This window comes from Psittacula echo (assembly GCF_963264785.1).
Source record: "Psittacula echo genome assembly, chromosome: 2".
In the NCBI taxonomy this organism is placed as follows: Eukaryota; Metazoa; Chordata; class Aves; order Psittaciformes; family Psittacidae; genus Psittacula; species Psittacula echo.
In genome coordinates this window covers 42,639,104-42,655,775 of record NC_137737.1, presented here as the reverse complement: position 1 = coordinate 42,655,775, position 16,672 = coordinate 42,639,104, and the positions used below count along the sequence as shown (strand labels likewise).

The 16,672-nt window shown below is 43.3% G+C and overlaps 2 protein-coding genes across 2 annotated transcripts in view; both read right to left on the bottom strand.

Moving 5' to 3' along the window:
* Window positions 1-2,609, bottom strand: part of GAD2 (glutamate decarboxylase 2) — a gene marked incomplete at both ends in the record, with an annotated part of 39,359 nt that extends 36,750 nt beyond the window's left edge. Inside the window, 4 exons of the mRNA XM_080610647.1 lie at window positions 534-767; window positions 1,908-2,057; window positions 2,209-2,268; window positions 2,534-2,609. Of these exons, the coding sequence (XP_080466773.1) occupies window positions 534-767; window positions 1,908-2,057; window positions 2,209-2,268; window positions 2,534-2,609 (520 nt within the window). The remainder of the gene's footprint in view (window positions 1-533; window positions 768-1,907; window positions 2,058-2,208; window positions 2,269-2,533) is intronic.
* Window positions 2,610-5,591: 2,982 nt separating this feature from the next.
* Window positions 5,592-16,672, bottom strand: part of LOC308216919 (myosin-IIIa-like) — a gene marked incomplete at both ends in the record, with an annotated part of 58,067 nt that continues 46,986 nt past the window's right edge. The window contains 4 exons of the mRNA XM_080609623.1: window positions 5,592-5,706; window positions 7,566-7,706; window positions 9,497-9,537; window positions 11,931-12,040. Coding sequence (XP_080465749.1) covers window positions 5,592-5,706; window positions 7,566-7,706; window positions 9,497-9,537; window positions 11,931-12,040 — 407 coding nt within the window. The remainder of the gene's footprint in view (window positions 5,707-7,565; window positions 7,707-9,496; window positions 9,538-11,930; window positions 12,041-16,672) is intronic.

Sequence of the window (16,672 nt, the reverse complement as noted above, 5' to 3'; positions counted from 1 at the left end):
GCCAAATTCTCCTATTTTTATGTCCTGCAGGTAACGGGAGACACACGGCAAATGGCCGCTGCGAGCTCCCGTTTACAGGATGTTTATTGCGATTTTGGCTGTTAAATGGGCCGGTCCCTGCTGCCCCCCTGCAGGTACACACACACACCTCTCACACCCTCACCGCCAGTTCCCGCTGCCTCTGGGCTCCGATCTGCAGGGAGCGAGAGGCAAGCCCCGGGCTATCGCACGTCAGATGGGTGCAAAGGGAAGGAGGAAAGTAGCAAAGGCAGTGAAAAGGCGGCTCTGTGTCACACGCGGCAACTCCGTCTCACAGACGCATTAATTTTAAACGAGAAAGGGTGCGCGGAGCTGCACGGCCAGCAACCGAGATTCCATCACCCGGGAAAACCACTCCTGCCTCTGCTAGGAATTGCTTGGAAGTGACAAAACACAGTCGCTGCTTCAGTCTCTAACGTTTAAAGAGAAAATGAAATGACACCTTTAAACAATGCAGGAGACCACAGAAGGTAGAAAACGAGAGTGGCCATTACCTGTTTTAATTGCGTACTTCAGAGTTGTTCTGCAATTCAATAAAATCTCTTCCAAGGTTTGTGGCTGGTCTGCCAGTTCCCAGTTATACTCCTGGAGCAGCTCATTTGGGTAATGGAAATCAATAACTTTCGTTGATCTATCAAAACTTTTCACCACATACTGAAGTAAAATGTCCACAACGTCTTGTAGGAAAGACATAGTTGTTATTTCTCCATCACATGCTGGCAAAAGATCTGGGAAAGGAGAAATTAAAAGTTAACTTCGTTTTACAACCTTATACACAGGTTTTGGACAAGGGCTTCTCCAGTTTGTGTTTAGAAAATCGTTTAATCGTGTTGAATACAGAGAGACTTTGTTTTCATTTAATAAGCCAATTGGTAAGACTATTTTAAGGAGTGTCCTGAGAGATGATGTCTAGGTTTTAATATCCTACCTAAAATAGCAGTTTTCCCACACAGTATATTTCAGATCAATTTTTTATACAATGGGAATGGGAAACAAGAAAAAAAAAGGGAAAACGAATCTCAGGAAAAATAAGTATTGGGAAACAAACGCTACGAGAAGCCCTCTAAAACCTGCCATCTGCCTTACAATAAAACACCTCCACTGTGACTCTCCGATGCGAGTAACTTGTTGATAATTTAAAGCCTTTTTCTGAGGCGATGTTGCACGGTGTCTCGGTGAGAACACCGACATCTTTTGTTTAAGTGCAATGGCTCAGGCGGAGCCGAGCTGTGGCAGAACCCCACCATTTGGGTATCCCGGGAACGCTGGGGCTCAGCGGCAGCAGCACGGGGTTTGCAGCCGCCCTCCCTCCCCTCTTCTCTCCCTGCTCAGCGGGGCCGGTCGCCCGCGCTGCCCTGCTCCGCCGTGCGAACGGGAACGTTCCTGGACAGCGGGTTTCCGCTCGGAGCAGGCGTCTGTGTAGTAGCGGGGACGCTACCTCTAAGGTCAGGAAAGATGAAACGCAAAAATAATTTTTTGAATTAAATCACCAAGAGAGCGCTCTTTCTCCCCCCTTCCCTCAAACCTTAATTACAGGGGACTTCAGCGAGAAGGTCGCTGCTGTTAGCACTCCATAGAAAGAGCAACCTGCAGGCTCCAGCGCGACGGGATTTTATTGCCCTTTTATTTCTTTCCCCGGAATCTTTTGTCTTTTGACTTATTTTTCGGCGGGTTTGGGAACTGCCCAGCTCCCGCGGAGGCGCAGGAACGGGCCCGGTCGGGGGCGCGGAGCCCCGCGGAGCAGCCGCCGCGCACCGTCGGACTCTCCTCAGACCTCCGAGCACGGCGGGAGGAGGCGATTTCCCTACCGAACCGCTGTTTTAATTTGTTAGTTTTAGAGATGCAGCGTGGCCAGGGAGCGCTGTTACCTGTTGAGTGCAGAAAGGCGTAATTCACCTCCGCTTTCTGGCAGCCGCAGGGCTTTTTGTCGCAGGTACAGGCCGGCCGCGTCTCCGCTGCCCCCGGGGCTGCCCTGGCTCCGGTTTCCACAGGCTTCTCGGCATCTCCGTAGAGCAGGGCTTGACAGCGACACGAACACATGGCCTCAGCCCTGAGGCCTCACCCCTGCCCAGTCCCCTCGCCCCCCCGCCCCGGGTCAGGGCCCTCAGGCGCTCCGCGGGCACGCAGCCGGGGCTCCGCCGCGGGCTGCCGGGGCCTCTCTCCCCTTACCGCAGAGTTTGTTTCCGATCCCTCCCGTGAACTTCTGGGCGACCTGACACCAGGCTCTGGCTGCAAGAGAAAATGGAGCGGAGGGTCCGTGGGGACGGGCGCGGGCCGAGGGCATCTCGCTCGACACCCGGCACTGCCCCCCAAGAACCCCCTGCCTCGCCGAGCCTAGCCGCTCAGAGCCCGGCTAGAGCCGCTGCCGGTTCCCGCCGCTCCGTCCCGCCGGTCCAGCTGCCACAAAGGGGTCTCCCGTGACCGGGCAGCGCTGCCGCGGCGGCTCCGCGGCTCCGTCGGGCCGGTCCCTCCCGGCTGCTCGGCGCTCCCCTACCTGTGCCGGGGCTCTCTGAGGCGGCGGAGCCCTCCTCGGCCCCGAAGGGCCAGAAGCCGGAGCCGGGGCTTGCCATGGCGGAGGCGAACCGGCGGGGCGGGCGCGGAGCGGCGAACTGCAGCCCCGGCGGCCCGAGCGACTGCGCGTGAGCGCGGCGGGCGGGTGGGTAAGTGCGCGCGTCTGCGCCGGGCGGCGGCAGGAGGGGCGGGGGCGCCCCGGGCACGAGTGGGTGGGAGCGTCTCCCGTGGGCGCCCCCGGGGTGCGCTCCGTTGCGCTGCCGCCGCGCTCTGCCCCCCGACCGCGACGGGGCGGGCGGCGCAGCGAAGGATCCCCCGCGCCCTGCGCCTAGGGGGACGCTCGGAGCAGAGCCGAGCCATGGAGGCAGCGTGATGTGGGGCTGCAGCTGTCACAGCCGGGGTGGAGGGGAGCGAGGTGCCCTGTGCCGCCTCCAACACAACGACTGTCCTGCGGTCCCTGCGGCCGCAGCCCGGCGGGGTGGGAGTGGGGAGCCGAGACCCCCTCGGCGCCGCCGAGCTCTGAGTGGAGGGGAAGAGTGATTTTCTGGGCCTTAGCGCGGTAGATAGCGACGATCCAGCCCGGTGCCCCGAGGGGAGGGCTGGGACACGGATCACTGGGGCAACGGGGAAGCCACCGCAACCCTGTGAGCTACAAAGCACAGAGAAATGCCCCCCTCTCTCCCAACCCTTCACTCCCTGCACGGGGGCATACCCGCGGCTGCGAGCAGGGGACTCCCGGGCAGCAGCGCAGAGGCGGGGGAGTCCCGGGGCGGGGAAGGGACAACCTCCCGCGTCCCTGCCGCCCCCCTGACTCGTCGGCCCTGGCTGCTGCGGGGAAGGCGCAGGTGGAGAGGCGTGTGCGGGGCTGGGAAGACTCCGTTCCTCGCTCTTGCCCCTGAACTGGACAGAGGGGTCCCTGCTGCGCTCCCGCGGAGGTGGCGGGTAGAGCCCAGCGCGATGCCGTGTGCCTGGGCAGGTTCCTGAGTCCTCCACCTGCCCACAGGGCACCGCTCCCGGCGTCCCCAGGCTGCTCCCAGGGTCTCCCCGCAATCCCCGGGGATGGGTAGCCCGGCAGAGCTCTGTCTCGGAAGCGAGACTGGAAGAGAAGGAAAACCGCTCCCTTTCCCTCCCCGACGTCGTTTCTGAGGGCAACCAAACCTCTCCTTCCACCCAGACGGTTCCCCACTCCGTGCGACCCCGAAGCACTTCCTTGCCGGGACTGCCTCTCCTGCAGCACAGGAAGGCTTTTAAGCCCTAACCCTTGAAGGGAGGCATGCCAGGATTCGGCCCTGCCGGGAGCCCTTGTGAGGCAGCCCCCCGGGTCCTCACAGCCGAGCCCGGGGGCTCCCAGGCTGTGGTCAGCCGAGGGAATCTCTCTTAGCACGCACCCACATGGTTGTCCCCCTGTGAGAGCTCACTGAAATGTTTTGATGCTTTAAACCAGCATCCTGATGGGAAGGTAAAACGAAACCAGCCTGGGCATCTCTATGTGAAATTACAGGTATATTCCAGTTTCCGAATCACATCAGCTTTAAGCTGAAATAGAGGGCAACTCTGGCTTTCCATGGCAAGAGGCTGCTGTCAGGTCTTCCCGCCTTGGCTTGCTCATGCCCCAGTCCACAGTGTTTCGTTAGCTCGGGGTGTAATTCAGACACAGCCAACCATATCACTGCTTTGTGCATTTTTTATTTACTTTACTATTTTACTAGTACATGAGAAAGCAACTTTAAAACAGATGTTGATATTTAAACAGTTTGCCACAAATTTTACATTGCAGCAATTTTTAATCCAGCACCTAGCCTTATAACTAGTTAGAGACGAGGAAGCAATGATTACCTGTCTCTAGGGAAAGAAAGGGCCAAGTGTGTGTGGGGAACAGACAAAGCCCAGCCCCTGTGGCTGGCTGCTGCTGCCAATTGTGGGATTTAGGAGAGCTAAGCTAGGGAGCAGGATCAGGCCTGTATCCTGGCATCCTGAAATTTGCTGTCACTTGCTTTGCAGCTGGGAACACGCAATTATGAATCCTGAAAGGAAGCACAGCAATTATCTGTGTGGTTTCTGTGAAACAAGGTCTTTTGAATAAGGAATCGGGGGGGGGGGAAATTTGAACACGGTGGCTATCGCTTTTATTTCCACTTTATTTCCAGCGGAACTGATTAAGAATGATCATTAAATTTTGACAGCAATCAACCAGAGAGTGTATTTCTATTCCTTCTATTCCTCTCTTGGCACCCCAGAGATTAAGATTTGTAAAAATCTAATGCAAAGGAGAACAAAGCAAACACGATTTAAAAGTTCATCACTTAGTCACAAAGCTCAGAGGCAGAGGAGAGGGCTGGACACACTCCCCATAAATGGACATTGCCAACATAAAGATTATACACACAATATTGACCTTTAAAACTGGCTACTAGCTTTACAGTAAAGTCAATAATGAAATAAACTGACATAATATGCTATCCAATTAATCATTTATATTTATTTTCATTAAAGGGATGCTTGCCACAAACAGTTCATCCCAAAACTCAGGCATGGTAAACCTAAAATGAGCAGAAATTCCCCTATGGTGTTCTTGTCATTTCCCCCCGCCCTGTAAAACAATTTATTAGAAACAATAACTAAGGTTTTTTGAAGGTGCATGTGGGAATTTGAAAGCTTAACTAGGGAACTAAATAAACTAAATGATCTACTTTAATTGGATGAGACTGATGAAATGCCAAAAAGAACTACACATTGAGGAATGTAAACTAGATTTAAGCTGCTTAATGTCTAATAATTTTAAGATGTAGCAGTCATATCCGAAAGAAAGACGATTTTTATATTAGTTTTTTTTAAAAGGATATGATGCGACTGACAGTGTCCCTTTGCAATGGTGTGGGGCTGTAAACCACAGTAATTCACATTCACATGAACACACATGTTGTAAACTTGAAACATTGGAGATTTAAAAAAAAAGAAAAAAATAAGGAAGCACATGGTATAAAATGATAAAAAAGATTATGCTAATAAAAGCCAAATGGCAGCAGGAACAGCAGCAGCAGCTAGAACTGCTGGATAAGGCGCCGGCGCTGTGAGGTCTTCCGCAGCAGTCGTCTGTAGTCATAGGGATTATCTTCGGTTTTACTCTCTTCCAGGGGGCTTTCTGCAACCCTCGACCTAGGAATTCAGTACAGAAGTGGTTTAGAAATTGAAGTCAAAACATTTACCTTGGCAAACACTCCTAATCGACTGCTTCACCTCCTCCCTCAGAAGGTAGAAATAAAAGGAGAACGAAAAAAACCAACTGACTTTGCTAGGCCTCTTCCTGTGCTGCATAAAGCAGGCACCTCGGAACAAACACGCTATAGACTAAAAGCAGATGAACACAGAAGAACAACATGTTCTTCTACAAAGGGGACATAATAAAAGGACACAAAACCCTTGAGAACACAGGGGTGCTTTGCAGTAGCGTTTGCCTGATGGTTATGGAATCAGATTTTCAGTCAATTTGTTTGCTCTGTTTCTAACCTGCCTGTGGAGCACAATGTAAATGTCCATCTCATCCTATTTATTTGGTTTTTTCAGACGGCAAGATGCACCTTGGAAGCCGCCTCTGACAGGCTGGAATGGTGACCTGGCACCAGGTGTTACCGTGAAGCAAGATTAAAAATAAAACCCCATTATTTTGCAAGGTATTACTTTGAAATAATTACAAACATTTCTAGTGTTCTACATTAGAGGTGTACCCCATCAGTGGTCCTACAACAGCATCGGAGCTAAACTGCCAAAAAAAAAAAAAATACCTAGTGCTTCACTTCTGTAGTCTGAAAAGATTGTGTTGTCTTTAGATATAGGTAACCTCATTTGAGAGATGCTGAAGGGCAGAAGTATTTATTAATTGCATTCATCTGCTCTCAGAGATAACAGTGTAAATTTAAAAGCTACATAGATATTTTCACTGTGGGTAATTAGGATGCAGCCAGAGCAGCACCTGGTAAAAGGTAAGAAATTCCTTTTAGTAAGCTCAGTGGCAAAATTCTCATTCATCTAAACCAAACCCCAAGGTAACAGATTTGATGTATTTAAGCACCTTAGAAATGCAACATTTTCCAAGGGATGTAAGTTATATGGTAACTCCCTGATATTGTTATTTGTAATTCCATGCCTCCATAATACCTTTCTAAAACTAATTTAGATTCTACCTGAAAAAATCTACACTCCCCCCCAAAAAAAAAAAAAAAAAAAAAAAAAAAGGAAGTGGCACAACATCTTCTATAAACATTTTCTTTATTACTATAGGTACATTTTCAAATTCATTGATCATCCCAGGTTTACTGTTTCCCTTAAGCTTTTGACCTTTATACTTCCCAAGTTTTTCTTCTATATCTGAAGATGCAAGAAGATATAAATATATCAAAACATATAAATATGTGTTTGAATGTGCAATGTGTGTGGGTACATTGGCCAGAGTCAGAATACGAATTCCCTTAGCCCAGCAGAGGTCACCCTCTATGAAGTCTATGTGGGAAGAGAGGAGGTAGAGTAAACCCTCCCTTTAGGGTTCCCCTCCTGGCTGTCCACCTTGGTGGAGTCCACCATAGGCTAGAAACATGAGTGCTGCTATAGAACAGTAGGAAAAGGAGGCAGTCAAGCTGGTGTCTTATCTGTAGAAAGCAGGCAGAAAGTTGGCACGCATCCACCCTATTTAAAACCTAGATCAGAAATACAACTTTGAGGTTTTCCTTCAGTTTAATCTGATTTCAGAACAGATATACAGCAGGTTGTCTGGCCATCTCATCTGGCACTTGGGAAGCCAAAAACTAGCAGGTAGGCTGAACACCAATCATACCACCATTTGTCCTTGCTGCATAAAGATGGGAATTTTTCAGCTACACATTTTACAAGTTAATTTGGCAAGATTGTGTGAATAAAAACATAGGTTTGAAAGCCTATCTTTCTTTTTGTGAATCTTTTGAATACCTCAACAAGGTTATACAACACTTATTTTTTTCCTACGATTATTTTGTCTGAATTACCTTTCAGCGGCTCTTAATATTGAAGTCTTGCGCTCAGCTGGGTGTCTCTTCTTTCTTGTGGTAGAACTGCTGTCCTTTGAGGTGGGATCAGTAGATGAAATTTCTTGGTAGTAGATATCTAAATCTAGCACTTTGCTCAGACTGTCAATAAATAAGTACACTAGGTTAACAGTTAAACTTTTGGATATTACATTCAACATTCAAAACCAAGGCAACCAAATATCATGAGTTGTGTTAATCCACTGAGGTTCTAAGGAAAAGCATATGTAAGGGCCATAAATGACTCTCTGAAATATGACTACTGTATGACGCAGATAGATACTGAGAAGTTTGAAATACTAAATACTTTTATATGTTCATAAAGCAGACATATATGACTGAAATTGTTTGGGTTTGCCATTATACTCAATGGAGAGGCATTTTTAGGGTATAGTTCATCTGACCTATTTTAGATATCTCTTTGAGGAACAGATGAATTATATTGCTGAAAATGACCATTTTTGTCTCTCAGTACAAGAAGAGAGTCTAAGGCAACTAGTTCAGATATCAGTGTCAATAATGCAGATGTCTCATATTTTGTTAGATGAATGCTATCCAAGGTATCATATGTACAGAAAAAAACAATCCCAACATTCAGCTTAGAATGACCAGGGAAAAAATAATCTCCTAAAAGCAACCTGAAAAAAGAAGTTCAGAGTTCAATTCTCACATTGGTAGCAACCAGAAATAACTCATTGATTTCGGTTGCTATTGTTCTACTAATACAGAGTCAGCACATGAAAGAAGATGCAGTCATGGAACTGATTTAAGATGGAACTAGATTTAAGATGAGTAAATCCTAACTAAGGTCAAACGAGAGAAAACACTAGATTTGGATTTATTTTATTTTTTTTTTGTTTTGGCTGGCTAAGCAGAAGACAATAACAGGTGTGATTTTTTTTCTTTCCTTTTTTATTTTTTTTTTTTTTTTTTTTCCCCTGCGATGCAACTGACATCAGAAAAAGAGCTGTAACAGACCAGGCATGGGGGACACGGACAGTAAGTGGATCCTTTAAGCAGTGGCATAATCAAGTGAAATTTAAACTGTGACTAAATGAAGCTAGATGCTCTGAGCACATATTGTGCGCATGTAATGCCATTTAGCTTCCTTTAAGGTATGTATTTTAGATACGGAGTTTGTATTCCGCAACTTCAGCCAAGGATAGTGCTAAAAGCTCATTTGTCTTGCATGTGTGACCTGGCTACCATAGCAAACATACTGTGGTACCACAGCAGTGTCACTGGGGAGCAGCAGAAAAGTACAGAAACACCAATAAAATAAAGCTATGATATATGTCAAATGCTGTGAACCATGTCTACAACACACATAAGGATCTAAGATACAGAAAGGCAGAATATATCTGTTGCTTGCTTTATTTCTGCAGAGCTCCATCAAAATGGGTTAGTTACACTGTAAAGACTTCTAGTTGAAATTTCAAGGACTATTCTTCTTTACCTTTTATTAATAATTATTGTTTTATTTTTTTATGATCTATTTCCAGTCACATATTTTTAGGTGAGAATTTTAAGAGTCTTTGTATTTTTGCTAACAAAAAAGAACTGGTTGCTCATTTGCTTTGACTGGAATTTTAAGCACCTTCAATTATTTTCTGTGTCAGAACTATCTTTGATGTGGACCTTATCTTAACTTATTATTATGCTTGTGTTGCCATGGTAAAGGGCCATGCTGTGGTAAAAACTGAACGACTGAATTGTATAATGGGTTTTTGTGGCTGAAAATTGCCTATTTTAACTTTGTATATGATGTCGTTCCTGTGAATCACCAAATTACCACGCTTTTTTTTTTCATGCTTTATTCTCCTGGTTGAAGTACAGCTAAGAACTGTTCTAGAGTACTAAAATGACAATAGCGAGATAATGAAAAAGATTACCTTTCTTTCCTTGGTTTCCGTTTTTCGTCTTGTATGGATTTCTAAGAAAATACAAAATAATTTAAACAATACTAAAAGAAAAGTTTATGCAAAGATAAAATTCATCAGCATGTTAGGTAGGAGGGTGTTGTACATCAGAAGAAAAAGGATATCAAAAACTTTCAAGTATCTATAGTTGTTTCAATGAATGTTTTAATGACAACACTGTCTCACTGAGAGTGATCAGTGTCTCACTGTGATGCCATGATAATTTCCATGAATACAGGCAACTCAGTGGAAGCAGGCATAATCCTGTTCTCATTAATGTCCGTGCAGTCTTGTCACTTCTTGTGGCACATCAGGTTTTAGTAAAATAAAATGGACACAGGCCTCATTTAAAACGCAGGTGGCAAGAGTGCCCTTTAGGATACAAGACATCTCAAAATGCAGAGAAGATTCATAGGGAATGTGAGTAATTTCTTGCCTCTAATAGATTTCTGTCCCTACAGGAAAAACAATGCTATATTGCAGCATCTAATGCACCACTCTTCAAAGCAGTATTTTTAAGTGCAGATGGTCTTAATTTTGGTCTTGTGCTTCTTACAAATGAGTGAAAACTCACTAGGATTAGTAACTGTAAAGTCACTGAGAATCAGAAAACCTGATGGACTTCAGAATGCAGGCAAATTGACAAGACATCTAATTTCAAAATGATAGGCTGATTTAAAGAAATATACCACAAAATAAACTTCTAGTGCCTTGTATGAACAATATTGTCAGGCTTCATTTGTACCTGTGTATCCTTTTAGCTCATTTGATATGCAAGGAAATGAGTGAGAATGGAAGGTGTCGAATTAATATCTGTGACATGATGTGAGACAAATTCTGTTTTTCACAGAAGATAGAGAAAAAATGTCAAAAAATGCCCTCATATTGTGCGCTTCCACTTTCATGTGATCTGGACTTGATAATCATCTGGGAATACCTGCAGGTCACAGTGAATTTAATAAGGTAAAAAATTCATGATAGCTGGAAAAGCTGACTACCCTCAAGGACCTCAGGTTACAGCTCAATGACTTACCCAAGGTCTACAGATTTAAGAACTAGTAAGTCCCCTTTCTAAGCTTCAGTGTACAGATGTTTATGCTGAACCTTTCCCTTACCAGTGAACTTTCGGTCAAGAAGATGGGATTCTCTTTTTCACACCTTCTTGAAAAATATGACTAATTATAGGTAATACTGATTAATACCTTGAAAAACTGCTGCTAAAAATTAGTTTAAAAGTTCCATAGTGCTACTGCAGGTTTTGTTTGCACTGTTGCGATGGCTGTTTTCTGATATGGAGCTGGCTGTGTAACAAATCACCTCTCAGAAAATACTATATTCCTGACTGTATAGTATCGTTTTTCTAAATATGCATTTACTTCAGAATTCCTCTTCTCCTCAGAAATTTCCTAATACAGAATTCAGTGTCATGCCTTTCATTTCAGTCCTTTAAGTCACCAGTCTTGCTTTCACAAACCAAAATCTTATTCTTACGTGTGATTTTATTCTTAAGAATATAATTTCTTTTCAGAATATCACTGTTCCAAAGCCGTGCTATTTCAAAGCCCCCATAAAAAAATATAGTCGTATTTGCCCTTTTTGGTATGCCAGACACAACTATCCCTAAAGGCCCTGGTGACACCTTCTGTTGAAAGGAGAAGCAATTGCTACGGTTAGTTTATTAGCTGGGCTCTCACCGGCTGTTAAAATAGGTCACTAAGATACAGGCACCTCGAGCAAATGAGTTTAATTGCTTTTTTGTTGGAACTGCTTTCTGAGCTGCTTTTCCATTTTCTCTCCTGCTTACTTTCTTGCCTTTTTTTCTATATTTAAGGGCACTGGAGTCAAGAGTGGAAAGCAGCGCTTCGTATCTGAACTTGGACCAAAGGCTATATATAGAGACACTCAAATCCATTAGTCTCCTGAGCTGCTGGTGTTTGCCAATTCCTTCATAATCACAATCTGACACATTTGTAAAGGAAGTTACAGTGTGCATACTAATACAGCCTGTTTTAATATTTCCTCTCTCTGCAAGATCAAGCGCTAATTTAGATGCTCAAAATAGCTCTCCAAACAAACCCCTTTCTCTCCCATGACTTACAAAGAAACTATGGAGACTGGGCACTTAATTTGGGTCTTGAAAGTGCAAATGCTGCTTATGCATATAATGGATGTACGTACATTTAAGTACATACAAAAAAATTGGTCTGACTTAGGTCCCCCCAGTCAGGGTAAGTGAAACTCAATTTCAAATCTAGTTTGAAACATGAAGTTTGTGGCCTGCCTCCTTTCAGCAGGACACAGCTTTAATGCTGCATTAGAAAGGAATACAGGGAGTTGGGTGATTAGAAAAGAAGTTTAGGTGGGAATTATCTGGCAGTTTTAGCCCACAAAAGCTTGCTAAACTCACATGTATTAGAGTGTAGTAGGTGGAGTCTTCTGGATTATTTAATGTCTTGGGCTTCCGTGGCCTCCTTGGGGGTCTCTTCATCGGGCGAGAGTCTTCTACTTTGGCTGCAACTGCAAAAAAGCAGAAGATTGCAATGATTATTTCTTCACAGAATGGGAGGCTTTTATGAAAAAGGGGGAATTTCACTGGAGAGAAAAAAAAAATCCATATAGCCACTTTTACTGCTTGCAGTAATTCAAGAAAGCAACTGTTTCAGGCATTTCCATCACTAGCCTGGAAATAAGAATGCTTTTACCCATTTGAGTCCTGATTACCCACAGGGACCCATACCATGTAACAAATGTCAGGCTGAGGAAGCTCAGCAGCCTACCTGGCACAGGCTTCTCCTTCTGAAAAGGGCTGATGCTCCACATTGAGAAAAGTGTAATGATGAAAAAATGGGAAAAGATGGGTAATGGCTACTGGAAGGCTACCATCTTGTAGCAGGATCTGGGTGGTGTGGATGCTATTTTTTTCAGGCCCAAGTTGATCATTAAGGTGCTGAATCAGAGCAGTAGCATCAGACCTCTGATTCAGAGGTTGGTCCTTTACATTATCATGGTGTAGATTTTCCTCAAGGTCTCCTGCTGAGGCTATTCGTTTCAAGCCAAATCATGTACCACTGGGCAACACAGCGTGACCATGCCCATTGCATCCAGTGTAACCTAGTTTAGTGTACTCAACTTCTGGTCTTTATATCTACAAAAACTTTCTGCAAACATGCAAAAAATGCTTTCGTTCTAATGGAAACAAAATTAAGATTTTTAACACAAAATGGAACTGCTGTTCTCTGGCAGTTTCCAAACTCAGAGTTGGACACTGACTTGCGGATTCCATTGGCTGGCACATAAGAAACCAGAAAAATCTCCTGGATGTTTACTTGTTTAAATTTTATACGCAATTCTGGCAGTGCTAAGATGTATGACTGATATGGATTCATAGCCTGTTTGTCACAGAGCCAACAGAGATTGCAGGCTTCCTGCAGAACTGACTCTGGGAGGCTGAGACCACAGAACTGACTCTGGGGGGCTGAGGGACCACAAATGTACAGCATGGTGAGCATGATCACCTTACAGTTGGCTTCAGCTACAGGAAAAGTTAATAGGAGGCTATAGCAATTCCTTCATGGTGAAGGGGGTTGCACGGCAGCAGAACACTGATGCTAGAGGTGGATCATTGGAACACACACAGAAGGATGAATGATGTCACGGCACAAGGTCTAGGCACTGAACTGTGTGTCCAGGTATATTGCATTATCCAGTGAGGTTTTATATTGTCCTTGTCCCATCACAGAAGTATTCAGGGGACAGTCCATGACAGAAAACATCTCCTTAGAAATGAACATGGTGTGAGGGTGGAATGAAGATTCAGCTCCCAATGAATTACTGAATTGTGTTTTGCTGATCTAATCCTCCTTCACATGAAGCAACTTTAAATCTCTAACCCAGATGTGCTAAATACATGTGATTGAGACTTGGAAGAAAGAATGTATTTTCTTCTCTAATTACCATAAGAAACCTTTTACATGATAAAAATAAAAACTCTTGCATGTACATCAGGCAACTTTTTAATTAGGAGGTAGCACAATCATTTAAAATGAGAAATGATCAGTGATACATCAGTGTTGACTCCTACAAAATTAGCTGTGTAAGTTTTTTGTTCTGTGTGATAAATAAAGGCTTGTAAAGGTCACAGATATACGCAGGAGCCAGAATGAATAATGTTAATTTAAATTGTAGTTGGATAATGATTACATTTATTGTTTTAGTTTCTTATCTGAAATGCAGACTGCTTCTCATGTAATGAATGAACAAGTATCTTTTAACATTTTGCACTTAAGAAAACAACGGTGTTTTTCTAAGCCAGGGTACAGATAATTCATGTTAAACAATGAAATTTAGATGCAATAAATTCAATTCACTAATCTGTGTTAAATATAAATTACATTCTTTGATTCGAATAGGTATAGTAGCCCTGGCTGTGCTCTTACGTGGCCCGTTGTTACCTTGCTGCATTTCAAATGGGCACCTGGAGTTATGCGAGTTTCCATTTGTGAGAGAGTAGAGGCATATCTTCCCTATTTTATTTTTAAACATGTCAGGAGCCTGAACTGGAAACAATATCTTAAAAAAAAGAAACAACAATCAAACTTAAATTTCAGTGTAGTTGAATAGAAACACCCAACCCTTTGTCTGTAGGATGTTTTCAAGAATTGTGTCAAAGATCATAGCTGCACGAAAATCTAGAAAAAGAAAATGAAGCCAAACTGGGGCTTTAGGAAAATCCCAAGAAAAGAGCTCTCATAACACCTAAAGATTTTTTATTGTTCCCTAAGAATTCATCACTATGTATGCTGTTACATTCTTTAATTCATCACTGTCAAACACATAAAGCATTATCCTATTCTAGATTACAATTATTCCAACCGAAATTACTTGTATACTTCTTCTGTATGTGCTCTGCAAAGAAGACTCCTATTACACTGAAAACCCAGCATCTGGCAATGCTAAAGGTTTCAGTAAAAAATAGCTTTTCATCTCTGCTTATGTGTTGTACGTATGTATGAGCTATGCAAAAACTGAACAGAAATATTATGTTGGGTTAGGCAGGCTTTGAAGCTTGGACCTCCATCGTTTCTATTTAGAATTACATACACAACTGAAAATGCAATTCTGAGTTTTGTCTCCAAATTACACAGTAAGTAAGTAAAACCTAGTTTGATGGGTTTAGCTTGCTTTGCTTCACCAGAAAGTGAACTTACGATTTCCTTCCAGACTTAGATTTGTGTGTTCACTGCTACTGAAATAAGCTGATGTGATAGTTGTTTGTACTGGACAACTCACTTCACAAAGCAAAACTTGTTTTTTTATTAGTTGCCAATAATTCCAGAGATCATTTAATTAGAGTTAAAGGTGGAACGGAAATTAAATACCCAAGCCTGACACATGGTGAGTTGGATGCACTTGTTTTTCAGATGGCCTATACTTTTCCTGCATTAGGCGATGAAACAGAAAGGAGGGGTAAAATAATTAATTTATTACTAGGCCAATTATGTTGCTTCTAGAATCCATGACAAATAAAAGGTTTTATTGAAGCCCACTCTCTCCATAGTAAAATACCTTATATCCTATTTTTCCTTAAGACTTCAAGTATCCCCAGCTAGATCTGGCTGTGTGCTTTGTATGTAAAAGGAAAATTGAAGCTTTCTATCTAACGAACATTTAAATACATCCGTTACAACATTGATAAGGAAACCATTCACAACAGGAGCAGTCAAAGCACTTTGGAAATATCAGGTTGGTGCTATCATTTCTATTTTACTAACAGGGTAAATAAGATGCACAAAGCAAGATACATTAAGACTTGCTTAGGGTTTATGTCCCAGTTAGTCATTAACACAACTAAAGGCTGGACCAAAGGACTGTGCTGAGACTCCTGTCTCTGCAGCCAGCCCATACCCTGTTATTATATCGACCTGAACACGTGCTGTCAGTTCCACAATACATGCCTTGTAAGCAATGTATAGGAGAAACTGACTCCCCCTCACCACATTTGATGCTACACAGACATTCCTTTGTAAAGGTTTTACCAAGGGGAAGACAGGTCAAACAAGTTGAAAAGAAGGATTTTCTTCAAACTGCCCAAATGCATACAGTCAGTACTCAGTCGAAATAAAGAGGTTTCGCTCTTGTGACCTGGATGTTTTGCTTTTGAACATCAAGATCGAATGTTAGCTATGCTAACATGTCCAGGAAGTTAAATCTCTCTCTTGCTCAAAACTGATGCAGTCTGTCAAAACATACATCTGATCAAGTGGTGATGGAAAGCTAAATAAAAATTAAGGTTATTCTCCATCAGAATGAATGAAATATAGAGTTAAGGGTCAGTGAAGGCATATGAACAGTGTGGCTGCCAGGTAACATTGAAGAAAGTTTAGCAAATCTAAGAAAAAATCCTTATTCCTATCAGTATCTCAGCTAGCTCATTTAACACTACCTCAAAGGTTTCCACTTAAGTTGCATGCATACTCTTAATTCTATGGTGTTTAGTTACAAGGTATTACTACTTTCATACTCAGCCCTCACTGAAAGCTCAAGATACACTGAAGCAATAAGAAAATTTAATTTCGGACCAGCTAATCTAATGTATGTGTATCCTGAACACCACCACAAACTATGGGAACTGTGGAGAGCTGCATGTGCTTGAAACATTCAAGTATGAGCAAGAAATGCTTGAATAAAGATGAGTCAGTATCAACAGCCCTTTAGGTTGAACTGTGTCTGCATATTCTGATATACAATGATAAGCCTGGAAGACAACAATCTCAAGGAATCAACATCCAAGGATGCTAACGTAAATTAACTTATGTCTTCCAGCTGATCTTATACTGAAGACTGAAGAAATAGTGTGGTTACAGCTGTGATAAGCATCTAAGTGTTGAAAGGTCTCTATTTATTAGGCCACCTGGAGAAACAGATAAACCTGTCTTTCGGTCATTTAAGTGAAACGTTACATGTTTGATTCAGTGCTGTTCCACATCTTATGGGGACAGAAGTATAAAGATAAGCTCAGAATAAAGGAGGAAGAAAACAAGAGTAAGAGCAGTAATGTCATGGGTTTTGTAGAGGAGCTTTGAGGAAATCAGAAAATGCAAATATAATAACTGGAATTCCAGGACTTGACAACAAGAAGTTAATAGGTAT